This window comes from Cinclus cinclus, chromosome 8 (genome assembly GCF_963662255.1).
Source record: "Cinclus cinclus chromosome 8, bCinCin1.1, whole genome shotgun sequence".
Lineage (NCBI taxonomy): Eukaryota > Metazoa > Chordata > Aves > Passeriformes > Cinclidae > Cinclus > Cinclus cinclus.
Genome location: NC_085053.1, coordinates 9,912,628 through 9,932,480, shown reverse-complemented (window position 1 = coordinate 9,932,480; position 19,853 = coordinate 9,912,628). Strand labels below are relative to the sequence as shown.

General features: G+C 40.6%; 2 protein-coding genes across 3 annotated transcripts; one reads left to right on the top strand and one right to left on the bottom strand.

Moving 5' to 3' along the window:
• Nucleotides 1-36: 36 nt before the first annotated feature.
• HENMT1 (HEN methyltransferase 1) lies at nt 37-8,885 on the bottom strand. Its single transcript, XM_062497042.1, has 7 exons — nt 8,870-8,885; nt 8,371-8,490; nt 6,804-6,916; nt 4,899-5,033; nt 4,310-4,492; nt 2,570-2,747; nt 37-1,166 (listed from the first exon to the last, which is right to left on the bottom strand). The coding sequence occupies exons 2-7, from the start codon at nt 8,482-8,484 to the stop codon at nt 771-773; spliced, it is 1,119 nt and encodes a 372-aa protein (XP_062353026.1). The 5' UTR covers nt 8,485-8,490; nt 8,870-8,885; the 3' UTR covers nt 37-770.
• A 4,826-nt stretch (nt 8,886-13,711) lies between these two features.
• Nucleotides 13,712-19,847, top strand: PRPF38B (pre-mRNA processing factor 38B). 2 transcript variants are annotated; one of them, XM_062497292.1, is made up of 5 exons: nt 13,712-14,062; nt 17,269-17,337; nt 17,631-17,782; nt 17,866-17,926; nt 19,762-19,847. In XM_062497292.1, exons 1-5 carry the CDS (start codon nt 13,784-13,786, stop codon nt 19,771-19,773), a joined length of 573 nt encoding a protein of 190 aa, XP_062353276.1. In that variant the 5' UTR covers nt 13,712-13,783; the 3' UTR covers nt 19,774-19,847. The 2 variants fall into 2 exon arrangements, with proteins under 2 accessions (XP_062353276.1, XP_062353275.1); XM_062497291.1 differs by having other exon boundaries at nt 19,625-19,847.
• The last annotated feature ends 6 nt before the right edge of the window (nt 19,848-19,853 follow it).

Below are 19,853 nucleotides of genomic sequence, written 5' to 3'. Positions count from 1 at the left end.
ACAATACATATCCACATTATTTCCCTTATATTCAGGACACTGCACTCTTTTCTTGATGTTGGTGCTGGATGGGATTTTTGGTTGTGTTGTGGGGTTTTGTTCTTGTTAAATTTTTTCCATCTACTCTATTTGGATTTTACAGTTTTGAACAACATCTGCACATGAACACAGAATTTTTTTCAGGTACACCAGAGGCAGGTTAGTATTCACAATTACTGCAGTTCTTTAAATTTTTTAATTTTTTTTTTTCAAAAACAGAACAAAGATGCCCATTTCATATTGCAATTTGGCTAAAACAACATTTGGTTTTCATCAAGGCTGAGTATGTATTCATCTTGATAAAGGCATCGATACATTTTATAGAAATTAAAAAAAACTTACCCTAAACTTCTGTCTGATTCACATTAATCAGCACAACACAGTGGATGGTAAAACAAATTATCATTGAAGCTAACAAGAGACTACCAGAACTAACCTAGTAATGATAGTTGCAATAAAACAATAGAAAGCAAACAGAAATACCTGATTTTCTTCTTGGGAAATAATTATTTCCTTTGAGCCCCTGTTACTCTACTTGAAACCCTTATGAATTACTGTTACCTTTGTCAGAAGCACTCACCTTCACTCAATGAGAGGTGCTGACAGGTAAATAGCACTGATGGAAGGGTAGAAGAGATTCTGTGGTTTAGCATACAGAACATACCATATGACAGCTTCTAAAAAACCCACTTTCATTACTTCAACTGAACTTTGTGTGATAAATCTGTGATCTAATTCTCTTCATTTTCATGTTCAATATTGAATATGACAGCAGAACCATCACTGCTCAGTGTGACCTTGCCAGCAATAAGCTTGCATAACTTCTCAAAGGTACCACAAAGTCGATTCACTTTGGGAAAAGAGAAGATTGTTGCAAGAGGTACGTAAACCTCATTTCCACTGACAAATGGTTCCATGTTTTTTTCAACAACCAGTTTTCCAAGACAGTCAGAAAAGCAGTCCATTGAAGGTTGGGATTTGGATTTTCTTTCAGGATCATCACTGTACTCCTCACGTTTTGACATTAAATGGTGCTTAATGATTTGGGCTGTGAAAATAACTTCTCTGATTACTGCGTTCTGCAAGTACTTCTCATCTTTAAGACTTGGGTACACTGCTTTGAAGACCTTTACAATATACAAGAGTACATAAAATGTTTATCACTATCACAAGCTCCGATTTTAACATTTGCCATCCAAAAAAGCTTCTAAAATGTGAATGTATTTTTTTATTCAATCCTGTTTTGCTTATTAAACTGTTTTAGTTAACCAAAACTAGGCAATATGAGCTGGTTTTTGTCTTACAACTACACTGGCAGTTAACTGAAGTCAAACAAACACCCCAAAACCCAGCCGGCTATACCTGCAAGCTACACTTGTAGATCAGCAAGATAAAGCCCTGCAATTCTTTATCTCTTTTTAATAATACTCTTACTTCTCACATTATGGGGTTCTGGGGACAGTTCCATAACGATGGAGAGTCTAAATAACTTCTAAACTGTCACCTGGAATCCAAAACTACAGCATGTCATTTTTTTGTTTTCAGGGTAAAACATTAAATGTGCTCTCACAGCTGTAGGGAATGCTACAAATAAATTGTGACATCAAAATCTGTGAACTTGTAGTGTGTTCTACACTGAGCTATACTCCAAGGCAGTTAAGGAAACTAAGCAGTTTCCACCAGGTTACTAGGAACTGCTTTATACCAACACACTACCAATGAAGTTCCACTCTCTATAATTATTTCTCACTTTCCAAATACATCTTGAAATGTTGACTTATTCCTATGAATTATTTACCTAGTAAAAATTAATTTGGCAAGAGACACACAACATTAACACTCTTGTTTAATCTCAAGGGATACCCATGTCAAAACTCTCTCCAAAATGACCCTGTAATAGGAGCTAATGAAAGCAATTTCCAGTACATGTCCATCACCTAGATGTATTTCCAAGTTTGGTGAGCATTAAAGAGCATTTCATGACTTTATTAATGGCAGTAGATGACAGGTGACATTTCACATGCATAGCAATTTGCAACACTGAAATTACAAATGTTTTTATAGCTTGGAAACCATAAAAGATAAAGCTATAACCCTGCTTTAGTTTCAGTTTGGGTCACAAGTCATTTGAAGATACATATTTTTACATAAATAATTAAAATATTTAAGTATGTTCACTGAAACAAATAATTTAAGGCCTTATAAAATTGAATAAAAGCCCAGCAGTGCATTTATTTTTTCATTGTTACTTCATGTCAACTCTGAAAAAAGTTTGATTTATGCAATATTTTTTTATGTATCTGAAAAATCTGTGTCACTGCCAACAGCCACATAATAAATAAAATTATTGACTAGAGGAAAAATAGCTGTCAGAATGGAAAAATTTCACTCCAAAGATAGGAGTAACTTCAGGTAAGACTGATTATCCATACTGTTATTTAGCAAATACCCTGTACAACTGGAAACATAAAGAATGAGACTGTCTTGTCCTGACTCTTTATTCATACCTCTAAAAGAAGAAAATACTTACTGTTTTGTAAACTGCTTCAGTGGGTTTCTCAGACTGAACAGATTCACCAGTTTGAGGATATTTTCTAACAAACACACCTATTTGGGTACAAAACCCAACCTTCTCCATTCCTGTCGGTGGGTCCCCGACACCAGTAAATTCCACTGAGTAATCATAGCATCTAGCAGTCTCTAGAGCCCTAAGAAAGACAAATTATTCCTATTATAGAAATATTCATCTCTCTATGTGATAAAGATCCATTCTTAAGGAGAAACAAGACTCTAAGGCTGCGAAGGCTTGAACATTTCTCTGACAATACTCCCATGCCTGAAGATAAACACTGTCACATCTTGTTGTACCAGAGCTGTGAGATGCCTACCACAGTCTGAATCATTTAGCATCAGTAATTTAGCCATCCAAACATTACTGTTTCTTCTAAAATATGTACATAATATGTTAATGCTCACAGTTGCTTAGTCACCAATCTGGAAGTCAGCTCAAAACTGATTTTCAGGAACAAAATTATTTCAGAAGAACCCATAAAAAACAAACATCTCTAAACCACAGGAGACCAATTAATAGAGAAAGTGTGGTAATACAGAAAGACTAAAATCTACCTAATCAGGGTTACAACAGTGTACAAAACATCTAAATGAAAAGTACCTTATAGTACATCAGCCAGGGTGAACAAAGGAATGGGGCAGGGAACCAAAACTGCACTACCTACCTCCATCATTCTCCATGAAAAAGAAGAAAATTATATTAACATCTCATGTATTTTAGAGAATAATGTAATATTTTTATTTCACGACACAAAGGCTTTCTCATGTTTACAGTTCAAAAAAACCCCACATTTCTTCAGTGATATCAATATTTTAAATTCATACCTATCTAAAGACAAAATCTAAATATACTTGAAGTCATAGAAATAGTCTCTAAGGTATTCTAAGGTAGCTAATTACAGACAGTTTTTAGTATTATGCAGGGGAAAATACGTGCTTCCAGCTTTGCAAAACTATTTACTCAAAAATCACTGGATACTTTAAAGTGTATGGCAGAAACAACACAGCTTAAGGGGCAAAATTTCCAGGATAGATACTCCAGGAGTTGGCTACTGAGGTATGGCATTCTTTACAGTATCATGTATTTTCTTCCACAACTGCCTGACAGTTGAATGTTATCATAGCATCCCACTTTCTATTTGTTTTATTACATTCCTGATATTAAGGGTAAGATAGATCTCATGTAAACATCTGTCATGTGCATCTGATTTGCATTAAATCCTTCATTGTGCCATGAGCCATTCAACTATCCTGTGTCCAACATGCCCCACTGCTGCAGCTATCTGACAAATCTGCTTGCATACTCTGAGTGCTTTGATTACCAACCATATATAGCAAGCACATTTCTTGGATTTTGTGAATAATTTCTACAGCAGGGTATTATGCAAAAAGATTAATTGATACCTTACATTTCAACTATGTTAATTGTAATAAAGATATCTAAAAAGTAAGTAAAAGCTTTACATCTTTTTTGCAGGGCAGTTAAAGTCAATATAACCACCATCAGAAAATATAAAACCCACAGAATACACTTAACTGCTCTCAACAGCAGAGAAACCACTGAATCAGCAGGTGACACTTCATGACAGCAAACCATGTAAGTGAACCATTCTGAAAATAAACAGCCATTCATTTCTCACTCCAGTGGACATTCAGAGCTGCATCATATGTACCCAGCATATGATGTTCAGTACCTTACCAGCTTTGAAACTGTGCTTGGCTCCACTCAAATTTGTGGTCTGGATGCCTGTATAACTTCACTCTTGGAAGCAAAGGGTTAAATTCAGAATTTGGAGTGCTGATCACAACTATTCTTGGAGCCATGAAACCGAACACCACTTCAGGAAACTTCTTCAGCTCTGATTCTTCCAGGTGTTCTATTCTGAAAAGAATAAGTTGATGTCTGTGTTTAAAAACACACTACTATAATCTTAACAACCAGTCAAAACAACCCCAAACCTGTATCTGTAACTCATCATTTTACACTTACCTGTACAATATGAGCACTGGCACCATGGCCAAGTGGCAGACCAGGGCATTTTGTCTAAGCAAATCTCCTCTTGCATTTTGTACTTTTCCATCAGTATCCTCTTCCCACCATAACCACTACTTGAATTGTTTAGTATGGTTAATTTAAGCATGAGTTAGAAGCCACTCTTCTACTTTATACTTCCCTAATTCTACTCCTCTGCTTCAAAGTTTTACTCAAGCCTGTTGGAGCATGGACAAAATTCCAAACTGAACTCAAATGGACTTAAAAAATCATTTTGTATTGTCCTAATACTCACAGTTCAATACACGTCACCAAGTCAAAACCAAGCATGCAAGGATCTTTATGGGCAACTGAACCATGATGCAGGGTAACAGTTAGGGATCTTTCAGATGGTTGCAAATAATCAACAGGAAGAGGAGACAATGTATGCCTACAAAAGTATGAAAAGTATGATGTTACAGGAAGGACTTTAAGACAAGATAAACAGTGCATGCAAATGATCTAGGTAACACCCTGCATAGATACCTCTTAAATCTCAAAAAGGTTAACTACTTTACACGGATATAAAAAAGAATATGCAATATAAACACTTTTTGTAGCTAACTATGATAGAACAGAAAGAGCAGAAGTTAATCCAGAAACTGTCCTTCATGTTTACGAAAATCTCCATTATACTCTCAAGTCACTTGGAAAAACACTTGTAAATACTGATAATAGTTCCGTTCCAGACACACAAAGTCTGGTTTACACAAGCTTTGTGGGGTTTTGAGGGGAGTTTTAGGCAAGCATATTAACTACTTTTTCCAAATAAAATACACTTAGAAACCAAAGAACACGTGAAAATTTCATTCTTAAATACAACACTAGACAAAACACACAATAAATATTAAATATAAAAGGTTACTTCATTCTTGACAAAGAGCAAGATAACATCAGCTTCCAGATCCTACATGTTCACTGAAATTGTATTAATCTGCTTTCAAGAAACCTACGTTCATCCATCAGACCAATGCTTCAAAGATCACATAAACCTCTCTTTCTTAGAGAGGTTCTAACCAGACACCACACACTGAGATAACCTTCCTATTTCAAAATGATAAACAAGAACAAGCCCCCACCATGGTGACTAGAAGTTCCATGTACATTTCAAAAATACCAAAACCTATCTTTCTGAAAACAATAACATATAAGCATACACAGATATTCTTAACACCGTGCATTAGTGCCTTTACAGTGCATTTCTCAGATGTGCACACCCTGAGGGCCTCTGCATGACCCAGACCTTTGGCTACATTAGGTTATGTTATGGGCACCTACAGCCCAGGAGTTCCCAGGCACAGACCCCACGTAACTAACAATGACAGAGCTCTTCACTTACCACGCTGCTGTTTCTGCAGTTACCCTGATTTTGAAAGGCTCAACAAGAAATGCTGCACCATGCCACTTTTATTTAGCTTGCACAGCAAGGTGGCCAGGGGGCTATAGGAAAGGCTTCTCAGAGGGAAAGGCCATGCTGGAGCAGGCTCCTGGCAGGAACCTCTGGAGAAAGGAGCCCACACTGGAGCAGCGTGCCTGGCAGGACTCATGATCCAGAGGGGCACCCACGCTGGAGCAGCCTGCTCCTGCAGGACTGCACCCTGCGGAAAGCAACCTGGGCTGGAGCAGTGCATGAAGAACTGCAACCCCCTGGGAAGGATCCCTGCTGGAGAAGATCATGGAAGTCTGTCTCCCCCATGGGACAAACCAAATGCTGGAGCAGAAGAAGGACTTCTCTCCCTGAGGAGGAAGCAGCAGCAGAAATAACATGTAATGAACTGACTGAAATCCCCATTCCTCATCTCTCTGCAACACTGCAGGAGAGGAGATAGAGAATAAGCACTAAAGTTAAACCCATGAAGGAGTGAGAGGTAGGGAGAAGGTGTTTTTAAAATTTCCTTTACTTCTAATTATCCTACTCTGATTTTGAAAATAAATTCAATTGATTTCCCAAGTCAAGTCTGTTCTGCCCATGATGTAACTGATGAGTGATCCCTTCCTGCCCTTGAACTCACGAACATTTTGTTGTATTTTCTCTCTTTGTCCAGCCAAGGAAGGGGAATGATAGAGCAGCTTCTGGTGAGCTTCTGGCTCCAGCCACGGCCAACCCACCACACCAGTAGGTCAAGACAAACACAAAACTCAAAACAATCAAAGAGCTTACATTTTCTCTTTCATTATATTTGCACAGATATCTAGCCCAGCTAGCACTTCAATGCAACTGCAGAATTTAAGCATCCAGAGAAGGCTGCAATCAGCACATCCTAAATCTGCCACCTGTAAATTAGATATTAAAAAAATGTATAAATGCTATATATTTCTAAGTAATTTCAGAGTTGCAGAAGTTTCAGACTTGCTTAAAATTAAAATTCCATACTTATCAAAATAACTTTTTAATGATAAAGCATTTCAGAATCGTAACTTACAGCTGCAACCAAGCAATTTGAAAATTCATTTTAAAAAACATACGTGAAGATCCGGCAAGATTTTTTTAAAAATAATTAACCTTTTGTTAGTACAGCTATAAACAAGTACAAGTACACTCTAACTGGAGAATGTCTTCCACATGAGTAAAAGTAAGGTACGATTTTAAGTATAAACACTGCAGCAATTTTCACATTGATCACTGCTTTTCACTGGGCTGTTCTCCCTCCAAAACACTGAGAGCAGGCTCACCAGCAGCCAAGTTAGCAGCAAGGAATCTGCATAAAACAAGTTTACAGGCTCAGTCTTCTGTTTAAGTGGGGAACACTGGGGATACTCAGACCATGAAGTCAAATAATAGATAATCTTTCCTGTAAGCTAAAGAGATAGTTGAGTATGTAAACCAACCCCCACTGTTCTTTCTCAGGCTCAGTCAAGGCTGAAGCATACTGCTGTTCCCCATGTGAAAATCCTGAGTTGTTTCTGTCCACTTTATCTACAGTCTGTGTAAACAGCAGGTTCATCTTCCTGCCCCTCCCACACCCTAAATCAGAACATTCAAACCTTCAAAGACACATGCAGCACTGGTGAATAAGTTCTATGTGAAAGCAGATTACAGTGCCACAGTATCACAGACTGGATTAGATTTTAGTTAGCTACTAAAAGTATGATTACTTAAGTAATGCAGGTGCATCAGTTGCATGCCCTGAAGATATTAACATCACTTTAAGGGTTAAACACTGCAGACCTGAAAAGATGTTCTGGGGAAGGAAGGGGGGAGGACACATTAGAAGAGAGCAAACACTAGAGAATGTTACTTAAATAATTTAACTTTTCACAGTAAGCAGTGAAAAAAAAGTTCTGGTATATTGGGGAGACACAGGTGACAACACAGGTGGAGAGTTACAAGACCTTAATAAAGTGGAGTTGAGTTAGCCTCACACAATCCTACACTCTCAGTGTCACTTCTTATCTGAGACCACCCATGCAAACGATGAGATAAACGTGAAACGCTATGCTAACAGCTCTGGAAAGCAAAACCTAACTATGAGGAAAGCAACTTGAACGTAACTCCACAGCATTAAATTAAAAACAGAATGCCCACTATTTCAAAAACAGTCTAAGGTATTTCTCTTGTTTAAATATTCTCCTCTTCCCATCAAGTAACATTAATTTTATACGCCCCTGAAAAACAACATCTCATGAGGTATCTGCTAAGGACATTCAGTTATGCATTTTGTCTTCCTGAGATGCCAAGTGTCAACTCACTTTCAAGTATATAACCTAAAGAGACAAAACATACCAACCTTCTTTGGTTTGTACTTCTCCACTAAATCTTTAACAAACTGGTAGCGTTGTTTGTACAAAGGAGGTTCAAATTTAATAATTTGCGTAAACTCTTCTTGAAAGTTCTTATCCATAGTATTCTGGCAACGTTAAAAAAAAAAGTTAACTCTTATTTTCTGAAGCACTTCATAACATATCCAATTACAAAGTTTGCTATCTGAGTCCCAATTAAGCAGGGTAGACCTCATCTCAGTTCTATTCAAACAATGACAAAATCATTGGGATTAGCATGACTAGGCTGTTCTCTCCTCATGTAATTATGTACATAACCTTATTTAAACAACTCTAAATCATATACAAATCTAAAAAAGATTATTTCATAATCTGTCACTCTCCATCCAGCACACCTGAACAACGACTACAACCAAACGCATCAGGGCCAAGCCTGCACACGACTCGACTGTTCTGTGAGGTCTTTCACGCACAGATAAAATTATGCATTTGTGTATATATACGCACAAAATCCGGCTCGGTGTCCAAGCCGGTCCCCCGCCGTCTCAGGAGCTGAACGGGCCTGCCGGGCTCCCTTCAGCAGCGCCCGCCTGAGGGGCCACCCGTGGCCTGAGCCTCGCCGGACTCCGAGCCCCGCCGGACCCTCAGCCTCGCCGGCCCCCCAGCCCCGCCGGCCCCTCAGCCCCGCCGGCCCCCCAGCCCCGCCGGTCCCCCAGCCCCGCCGGCCCCCCAGCCCCGCCGGCCCCCCAGCCCCGCCGGCCCCTCAGCCCCGCCGGCCCCCCAGCCCCGCCGGCCCCTCAGCCCCGCCGGCCCCCCAGCCCCGCCGGCCCCCCAGCCCCGCCGGCCCCCCAGCCCCGCCGGACCCTCAGCCCCGCCGGTCCCTCAGCCCCGCCGGACCCCGAGCCCCGCCGGACCCCGAGCCCCGCCGGCCCCTCAGCCCCGCCGGACCCCGAGCCCCGCCGGACCCTCAGCCCCGCCGGATCCCGAGCCCCGCCGGTCCCCCAGCCCCGCCGGACCCCCAGCCCCGCCAGATTCCGAGCCCCCACAGCCGTCACTGCCCGGCTCAGCCATCCCTGCCACTTGCCGTACGCTGCCCACTCCACCTTCTCTCTCGCCGGGCACAAGCGGCCGCCCCCTCTGGGCGGGGGATGTTGGCTCGGGAACTTCGGGGCCGGACCATAAATCAGCCCCTCGCACCGTCCGAGCCCCGCCTGTTGTACTGATCCGTGCCAGCCTCGCTTAGTAGAATTAAAAGATGGTTGGCGGTGGCGCGTGGCGTCCCTCCTTTTTTACGCTCAACCCCAAAAATCTCGCCACTCCTCATGCAAGTCCTTTGAGCTGTTGCTGTATCTAAAGCCGTGTTTGCTACGTCGCAGCTATTGTGCTGGTTGCCATTTGCAGTGAACTAGCCCTGCTTGGGTGAGTGAGAGGACACACATCCAAAACCGATGTGTTCTGCAAAGTTCCATTAAGTCTTTTCCACACTGGGACAAATTTGTCTCTCAGTAAGCAGCAGGCGGCTGCGTAGCTGCTCGATGAAAACAGAAAGGAAGACGTGGCTCTAAATGTATTAAATGTTTCTTCTGTTAACAGCATGTAAAGTGCTAATCACAGGCAGGGCTGTTACTAATAAAGATGGTGTAGGCCTGGCACCTAGGAGGAGGCAGTACTCTGGTGACAGTAAGGATAAAGTTAGATAAGTTAGATCATAATTCAATGCCCTTTAAGATTTCAGCATATACTAGAATATGTGTATGCCAACTCTTAGCTAACATTTGAAGTTTCGTGGCCTAGACAGAGCACACAGCTAATCTTTTTGACTGTTGAGTAATTGTTTAACCCTGAACTATCACTTAGTACCTACATCTCAACTAGATAATTCTATAAATTCTGCCCAGTGTTTGTTTGTTTTTGTTTGTTGTTGTTGTTTACCTGAGAGAAAGGTTTATTAATAGAAGTCTTTTACTTACCAGAGTCCAATGCTATAGATTCTGGCATCCTGTGAAATTGCACTTGCAAGTCAGTATAATGGATTCTGTAGAACAAAAAAAGTACAGAGAAGAACAGTAGTAAAGTTTACAGCAAAATTCATAACACATTGTAAATTCACACAATGTCCTAATAGTTCATGATAATTCGCTCCAAAATATACCACTGTAAGTGAAACCTTTAGAATTATCAGCTGTTATAATTCTCCACTGTGAACAGCATAATCACAGACATCCTTTCTGATTGTTCCATATGAGGTGATGACATTGGATTGGAGAGCCAATCTTTGGAGGACTGGCAGCATGAAAGAGATGGTGAGCACAGCCTGCAGTTTTGAGCTGGAAAATTTGCTTTAACTCCAGGGTGTCTGATCTACTTGCTAAAAAAGTATTGAAAAGTATTCTTCTGATTTTCCCCCATTAAATCAAATAAGAGGGTTTTAAAATTACTTTACCACTGAAAAAAAAAAATTTATTTAGTCTAGTTGTGGTTAAAAATTTTGTTTTGTTTTGTTTTTCCCTTAGGCAGTAGCACATCTATGTAGCTGTCTCAATGCATCATAGCATAATTTATGTTGGAGGGGACCATTAGAAGTTACCTAGTGCACCCCCTACTTAAAGGAGGTCCTAGTCAATGAGGTTACTTGGAAACTTCAGTTCCAAGGTAATTTTCTCATTACAGTATGTAATTTCAAACTGAATACTCAAATTGTATTAGCTCAATATGCCACAAATCAAGCAGGTTTTTTTTAGAGAAGCCTGTTACTTTTGCACCCTACACAGAGCAACAAATGATATGACTATACTGGAATAAAACCATTTCACAATACAAAGTCATTAATCAAGAAATCCTAAACTGCAGATATTGATTTCTTTCAGTAACTGGAATGAGAAAGACAACTGTATGCAATTCCAGTACTTTCCCTATAAAGTTGCTGTGCATATAATGAAATCTGATAGCAAAAGGAACAGTGCAGCAGTGCTGCCATGAGACACTAGTCCATATTGATATTTGACAGGAATATCCATACAGCAGTACTGCTTAATCTGTAATTCAAGAGCTAACAACCAGTCCTCTCAGCCTAAATTCAGAGGATGCTTAGTGACTGAAGTACTAGTCTTTTTCTCCTCAGCTTCAATTAACAGATTTGGACCACTTAAAAAAATTAACAGTTCATTTGTGTGAATGAGAAGTGAAGCAGCTGTTACACACAAATCACATTCTTCTTACTATTTTATTATTATATAGAGTTTCTTGCTATTTGCAGGTGAAAATGACCTCATTTTAATGTTCTTCGGGGTTTTTTTGGTTTTTTTTGGTTTTTTTTTTTTGGTTGGTTGGTTGGTTGGTTTTGGTTTGGTTTTCTTTTTGGCTGTACTCTATAAAAACCAGCTGGGATGACAGAGAGAAGAAAATCTAATTTGGAGCAAATAGATTTATAGGTTGCAACTATATGAGAGGTTTCAGCATCACCACCAAAGAGTGAAAGAAGTATAAAAACATGATCTGATAGAGACTAAAAAACACTGAGGTGTGTAACATATTTGGCTGAATTCCAACAAGAAAAGGTAAATAAATGCATGGAAACACAATTAGGACAATATAAAGTACAACAGAAGTATGGGCTGTCTTGAAGTGGTAACACAATAAAAATTAAGGAAATGCTCCAAACAACAATAACAAAACCACTCATGTTCAAAGAAAAGTTACTACTCTAGCTAACTGCCTCTAGATCACTGTTACAAGGACACTTTCTTGGAATTAGTTTGATTTGATATGAGATTGTTAAATGGGTATTTACTGCATCAATATGGTAGAGCCATGCAAGTAATGAAGATTTTGTAAATGTCTTTGGAAATCAGCCAAGATAGGAAAAGAAGGCCAAACAGTGACTGGTGGTTCTTTCTAGAAAAGAGGAGTGAAAAGCCTTGATAGCAGAACAGGCAGCTTAGATGGCAGGACCTTGATAACACTTTTCTGCTACTGTACAGGCTCTAGTGTACTTGAAGGGCCAGGGTAATGAAAATAAACTGTTTCTCAATGTTTGAATGTGCAATGATGAATGAAGGTATTTTACTATTACTTCCAACAGTATTTATCTCCTCTTTTCTTAAATTAAAAATTATTTTAATATTTTAAATTATTTTTATTATTTTAAATTTTCTTAATTAAAAATCCGGGTTAGCTTTAGCATGTAAAGAAGCTATTCCCATGGTTTGGATGATTTCATACCAACTTCTCCCTATACCTGTTTCCTGATGTGCTGAGCAATGGGGAGGAGCCCTTCTGAACGTTACTTTGGCACATTATGCCCAACTTGCAGTCATTTCACTGAACTTTCAGAGTATTTTTCCACAGTCATTTGATGTTTAAAATATTTTGGCAATTCTAAATCACACTTTCAGTCCCCCTTTTGTACTTTAAGGTTTAAAGACTGGTACCAATATATGTAATTAGTTATATTGGGTTTGGGGTTGGTTTTTTTTTTTGCTTTTGCAGGCAAAACCAGATGATTTTCTCTTTTCTGTTAGTAGTTATATGTAGACAGTGATTCTCTCTTAGCTGTTTAACCTAATTCTGCTTGTTCCAAGTCTGTGTGTAGGACTACGAGTTTCAGAAAGAGCTGTTGAGCTGGAATTGAGCAGCAGAGAGCAGTTAAAGAGTTTTCTGTGTGTCTGAGGAGCTGCTCAGCCAGGTCCTGTTGAGAGCAGTGTGCCTCGTACCCAGCACGGGCATCAAGTGAACAGGCTGGGCCGTGCCCACTGCCCGTGTCATTGCCCTCCGAGGCTCCAGCACGCTGAGCGTGCCCAACATTCCTTCCTTTCCCCTTCCCCAGTAGGGAAGCTGCGGATGCCCCATCCCTTCAAAGCTGGACGCGGCTTGCAGCAGCCTGCTCTAATGGAAGACGTCCTTGCCCATGGCAGGGGGCTGGAACTAGACTGATCGTCTTCAAAGTCCCCTTCCAACCCAAGTCATTCTATCACTTCTTTGCTTCTCCACCAGAAGCGGCCAGCGCCAGCTGCGCCACGGCCTCATTACCAATGACAAGGGACCGAGGTGACCAGTTTTCAACTTTGCTACATCGGTGGCTTAATCCGCTAAACTCCCTGCGGCGGTGTCAGCACCTACCCTCCTTTGGGCCACAGAGTCCCTTCCCTGTCCCTGGCGGTGCTGTCCCGCCTGCCGGGCCCCCGGGCTGCGGCGAGGCGAGGGCGGGACGAGCGGCGGGAGAGGCCGGGGTGTCAGCGGGAGGAGCCGCGGGAGGGGCAGCGCCGAGGGTCCGCAGCTCCCCCGCCCTTTCCCCGCGGGCCGGTGACGCGGCCCCGGAAGGCGCCACCGTCACTTCCCCGGCCGCCATCTTGTCGGGCTGAGGCAGCGCCCGCCGGCCCCGCTCCGTGTGCGCGGCCCGCCTGCCCCGAGCGCCGACCCGCCATGGCCAACAACAGCCCCGCGGTGGCGAACTGCCAGGGGCAGCAGGCGGCCCAGCACCCGCCCGGCGCCGTCCCGCCCGTGCAGCAGCCGCTGCAGAGCGGGGGCCCCAAGCCGGCGGCCTCGGGCAAGCAGGGCAACGTGCTGCCGCTGTGGGGCAACGAAAAGACCATGAACCTGAACCCCATGATCCTCACCAACATCCTCTCGTCGCCCTACTTCAAGGTGCAGCTCTACGAGCTCAAGACCTACCACGAAGTGGTGGACGAGATCTATTTCAAGGTGAGCCCGCGGGCCGCGCTGGCACCCGGCCCGGTTTGGTTGCGGCCCGCGCCTTTTGGCCCCTTAACTTGCGGTGAGGGATGGGACTGAGTACCGGTTGTGTTGCTGAGCTGGGGGAATCCAAGGCTCTGCCTTCTCTGCCTCACCGAAGAGGCGTGTTCCGCGTCGGATTTGAAATTGCGGAGCTGTAAATTGGGTTTGAAGAGGGCGGCGTGAGCCGGGGCCTTGGGGGCGAAATGGCCGTCTGAGGGCTGCGCCTTCAGCCCAGAGAGCGGGGAGAGAGCGGATCTGCTGCTGCGGACCGGCCCTCCCCTCCCCGCAGCGCGGAGCCGCCAGCGCGCCGTGTGACCACGCGGAAAGGATGGTGCTGACCGTAGGTGTCTGCCTCTGGCTTTCCTTCTCAGTTCCAGGTTAGGATTCCCTCCTCCGTAACCCAGATTACAATTTAACGAGTTCGTTTTAGTTCTTCTCTTGGCGTTAGGCAGGATATGTTGGGGAGATGAATGATCTGTATCAGGGCACCTATGTCTCGGTTCTTGTTTTGTTAGCAGGATTGAATCAGTTTTGCACCGGGGCTTCCATCAAGCCACTCTCCCAGGTAGAGGTATGCATAATTAATGCTAATCAACGCAGCCACTTTCTTTGTTCTGGTAGTGAGACCAAAATTTAGATAATTTAAAGTTAGACGATTCAGTTAGTCACATGTCTTTTGGTCGTTATTGGCGTATTTTTTCTGGTGAATTCATTTTGCTTGATATTGTGTCAGCTGGTGGGTTTCAGTATATTTGAAATTTAAAAAAACAAAGGTGGCTTTCTTGTTTCATTTATCTAGGCTAAATTAAGTTACTTAAGGCACTATAATTGTGAGAAATAACTCCACCACAGTATTCTGAAATTTTTGGCAGTTTGCGCTTACTCATGCTACTGTTTTTTTCACTTAAAGGTAGCATTTCTCTGCATATGCTCTGTCATTTGGAGCTAATTATTTATTTCTCCTGGTACGTGGTGTAATATACATTGTCGACAGCATCTCTCCAGTTAATTTACTACATGCTGCATGTGTGAGAGACTCATGACTATCTGAATAGAAAGTAGCAGAGCTTACTTATGCGATGGAATTTTAGAGCTGAGAAAATTATGAAAGAAACATATTTTCAGGAAATTTGAGAGCTTACTCCACTTTTAAAGTGAGCCCTTTCAAATGCACTAAAAAGTATTTGGTACAATTCGTCATCTTTGTACTGGTAGAACTCGACAGCAGTAGGTCAAATAGTTCATTTGCTTGACCTACTGTTTAATTCCAAAAGTGGATTTATCTTAAATTTGGGAAGAATTTTGATGTGCCATTAAAAATCTGCATATTGATCTGATTTGTTTACTGAACTTGACAGTTAGTGACTCAAAACTGCATGCTGAATAAAGAGAAAATTCTGCCCCTTACTCACTCCTGAGTAATGGCTGTGCGGGAGAAGATAACCTGATGATTAAGCTGCTTCACTGATATTAAGAATACTTGAATTCTCTTCATGTTTTAAGATTCTTGAATATGTGCTGTGGGTTTTTTGTTGTTGTGGTTTTAGTTTGTTTTTTTTTTTTTTTTAAAGAGCGTGGTACCTGTCATAGCAGTTGTATTTTCAAGTGTATTTGTCTGTCTAAGAAACAAGTGGCTCTTCTAGAAAATTTTAGAATGCTGGGTGCTGAATTATCAGGAATGGTGATTGCAAGTCACACAGGCAGCTAGTGATAAGGACCATTTTTTTAAAATTTGGATTGTGTCCAGATATTTGAATTAATTAATTTGTAATTCTGGGCTCCTGTTTCGGTTCTGTATCTATAAAGTGCAGGACTTCCTCCTTCTTTATCCCTGACCTTAACACCATGTGCATGTCCTCAGCTTCATTTCATCTGTGTATTTCCAACAAGTCAAGCATACAAAGCAGTTTTGTGGGTCAAAACTTTAAAATACTAATTTCTTAAATGAATGTTGTTTTCAGGGTTTTGTTGTTTAATTGATACCTGTCAAAATCATCATGTTTACATCGAATATAATTTTAAAAAGTTGAAGACTAGCATTTGTGTTATACATGATCCTTTGACTAAAAAATACTTTTCGTGTTCTGTGAGAGGCAATGCTGTATAACCAGAAGAATATGCAGTATTATTTATGTAGTATTTGTGAACTTCTCATGCTAACAGTACAGGAAGTCATAGTGGATTTTGAATTCTACATCATTGGCACGTAGAATTTCCTGTTTGGCAAAGACAGCAACTGTAAAAAGCCCTAACAAACAGTTCAGCAATTTCTGCTATCAGTGTATCTCTGATTTCATGTGATCGTGTGCGAAATTGATTTTATTTCATGGATTGTTAAAGAATTCTAATTTGTGAAGTACCATATAGCATGAACTCTTATTCCCAATCCAGTGTATCCTTCAGATACACCATTGTATCCTATTTTATTGTTTGTGTATATTTTAAATTGATGTGTTTAGGAAGTATACTTGTTTATTGAGCCATATATTGCATCTCTGAATTTCGTTCTGAGCTTGTTCATGACACTTACTGTCAAGTTTTAGGACTGGTGTTGATTAACTGTGTGCTCTCATCCCTAAATGTATCTCACAAGATTTGTCTTGGACAAATTTTACTTGTTTGTACTTAGGAATCATTTTATCTAAGAACATCACTAAGTGAAAAAACATGGACTTTGTTTGTTAAAATACTACCCTTGATAAACATACTTCTTTTGTCCTAATAATAAGTGATAAATATCGAGTTAAGTTCACTTCAGAAATGAGACTTAGGAATATGAGACTGTATATTTTGACTTTGTAGCTGTCATCAGCAGTTACCACTAAACTTGTAAGGAGATGCTTTAAATAAAGGTACTTGTTCAATCACCCAAAGAAGTAGTAATGATGGGGTTTAGTCATAAAGTATTTGAAGCTATGTGGAGTATAGTATAAGCATGGATGTTTCCTTTGGGGTTATGGGATTTGTTTTAAATCAAGATTTTGGGTGTAGTTTTTTAAAGTGGTAATTTAAAAAGTCAAGCGCTTTGCTTCGCTTAAGTGACAAAGCAGACTTGATCTTGAGTTTGCTAGAAGACAGTTGGTTTAGGATATCCATTGTTAAATTGGGCTCATTATGGAGGTTGTAATGGTAATTTTCTTTCTTTCCTCCTGTCCCCCACCTCGCCCTTTCAGGTTACGCATGTTGAGCCATGGGAAAAGGGCAGCAGAAAAACAGCAGGCCAGACAGGGATGTGTGGAGGGGTAAGTAGAAGTACGTGCCTTCTTAAATTTTTCTGTCTGGTGAATAACTTTCCAAAGAATAGTTAAAATGTGCTTGCATGTTGGCTCAGTCTCTAGGTATAAAATATTTATTACAAAGAGTAGATACATTCTTCTTGCTTCCAAAGCTATGGATGTAAGTAGTGTTACTTTTTCCTCATAGCTTCGTTTGTAGATTTAGATTTTATCCTGTTAGTTCCCATATACTCTTTTGTAGGTTTGGGATAATGTCTTGGTGACTTCTGCATCCTGACTTAACTTTCTGCTTTTCAAAGGTGCGTGGTGTTGGAACTGGAGGAATTGTGTCTACTGCTTTTTGTCTGCTCTACAAATTATTTACACTGAAGCTCACTCGTAAGCAAGTGATGGGCCTTATCACTCATACAGACTCCCCATATATTAGGGCTCTTGGATTTATGTATATTAGGTAAGTATCAGTATCATCAACTAATGACTGATCTAATATGCAGAAAACTGTATTAAATTTTTACATTGTTTTTGTGCTTAAAGGTACACACAGCCACCTACAGATCTATGGGACTGGTTTGAATCCTTTCTTGATGATGAGGAGGTATGTCGGCGAGGGTAATAATTTGTTTTCTTTTGTTTCTTTTCATGTTACTGCTTTAGGCTTAAACATTGCTTGATAAAGTTTTCTGTTGTTTGAATGTTATGTTCGTCATTGCATTATGTGCACTAATTAGTGCAGGAAACAGGTTTGAGCTGAGACCTGGGTGATTTCTCTTAGATTTTGAAGATCTAACAGATTTTTTCATTGGTTAAGATGTTACTGTGTCAGATTTACAAAGCCATATTGTACAGGTGTACTGAATCAGAATGCAGAAGGAGGCTGTGTGAATGTGTCCTCTGTGTGTTTTTTAAAATCATAGTTACTTTTAGGTAAGGTGTAGTAAGTAATGTAACTGCTAAATTTGTATTACCTATTTATTACTGGGATGGAGGAATCGATGCTTACATAAGAGTGGGAACTATATGGTAGAAGCCAACATTCACCTTGGAAAATATTGCCAGCAATCTCTATGGTTGTTATTCATGTCCTGGAACAACTAAACCCAGGATTTCTTCAGAGGAGAAGCAAAAGCATGATTATTGCTTAAGGTGGCATTATTTCTGGAACCTTAATGTCTTTGTTAATGGGGCAGATAAAGAGAGGAGTTGCTAACTGAAGAAATTCAGTAAAGAGGTTGCATTATTATGCAGTCAGATAGGAGAATACTTTAGTATCCTAGTGCTGATTTACTGTCTGGAAAAACAGTAGGGAGTTGGTGGATGAGGTTTCTTGGGCTGTGAAGTTGAATACAGTCTGCTACATACTACTGCAATTTGTATTTATTGAGCAGGTTTTAAATTACATCCTAAATTTAAGACTAGAACAGGAAGGATCACTTGCCATCTTCAGTGTGACAGTAGTCATCTACTTGAAGAAATTTCAAATGTTGTAGTTGCAGATGATGTCCAAATACTGGTATGAAAAATAATGTTAATTATACCTGTGTCTAACTGCAATGCAGTTCATTTATTTTAAGTGGCTTCTTTCATGATAAGTATCAAAAACACTGAGCCAAGGAAACAGCTTGTAATTTCAGATAAACCTATGCTATAGTAGATTTTTAACAAAAACTGCAACCAAATTGGACTCTTGCTTGAATCAGTGTAATGTCCTTCTCCCCAGGTGGGGCTAGCTAATATGAATTCTCCTCCACAACGTTGGACTGTAATTTATGAGAAGGATTGGGGTGGCTTCATTCTCAGGGTCCCACAAAGTCAATTCCAAGGACAGTAAAGCAGTCACAAGTACAATGCATTGTGCAGGTCTTAACTGGTTCATTATTTAAAGGACGTTTTTTTAGTGTATACATTTCAGTTCTTGTTGATACTGGGTATCAAGACGTATTTATTTCTTGTTTAAAATCTCCCACTGTATTTTTGGAATTAGTGTTTCTTTCCGAGCTGCTATCAGTAGCTTTGTGTTGTGTAGAAAAACTGCTTGGGCTGCTTAAGTTTCTCACCAGTCCTGGTCAAGCTCAATAGGATGAAGCCAATTTTTATTTATGGAATTATTTAAACCTACAGGACTTTTTTTTTCCCTCCAGTTCTTAAATATGTGGAAGCAGTTCATCTTTTGTCATGCTGCTGTGAAAATCTTCCCAGGACACAGAGTTACTTTTCAAAATGCTTCTTATGTTTATTTTGTTTAACTGTACGTACTCTCCAGGTGCTACGTTTAACTCCTCTTTTTCTTCTTTAGATCTCTGCAGCGATTATATTTGGAAAAACTGTATATCTGAACACTTAAATGTGTGTGAGTGCAAGCAGTTTTACGTTCAGATTTTCTCTTCCTGTTTAGATAACAAATCTCACTTTCCTTGTGTGCTTGCACTATAGGTTTGGGACTGACAATAGCTGACTAACATGTCCTGAGCTGTGAGAGGGCATAGCAAGAAGGCCTTCATGCGGTAATGACCCTTTTCAGAGAC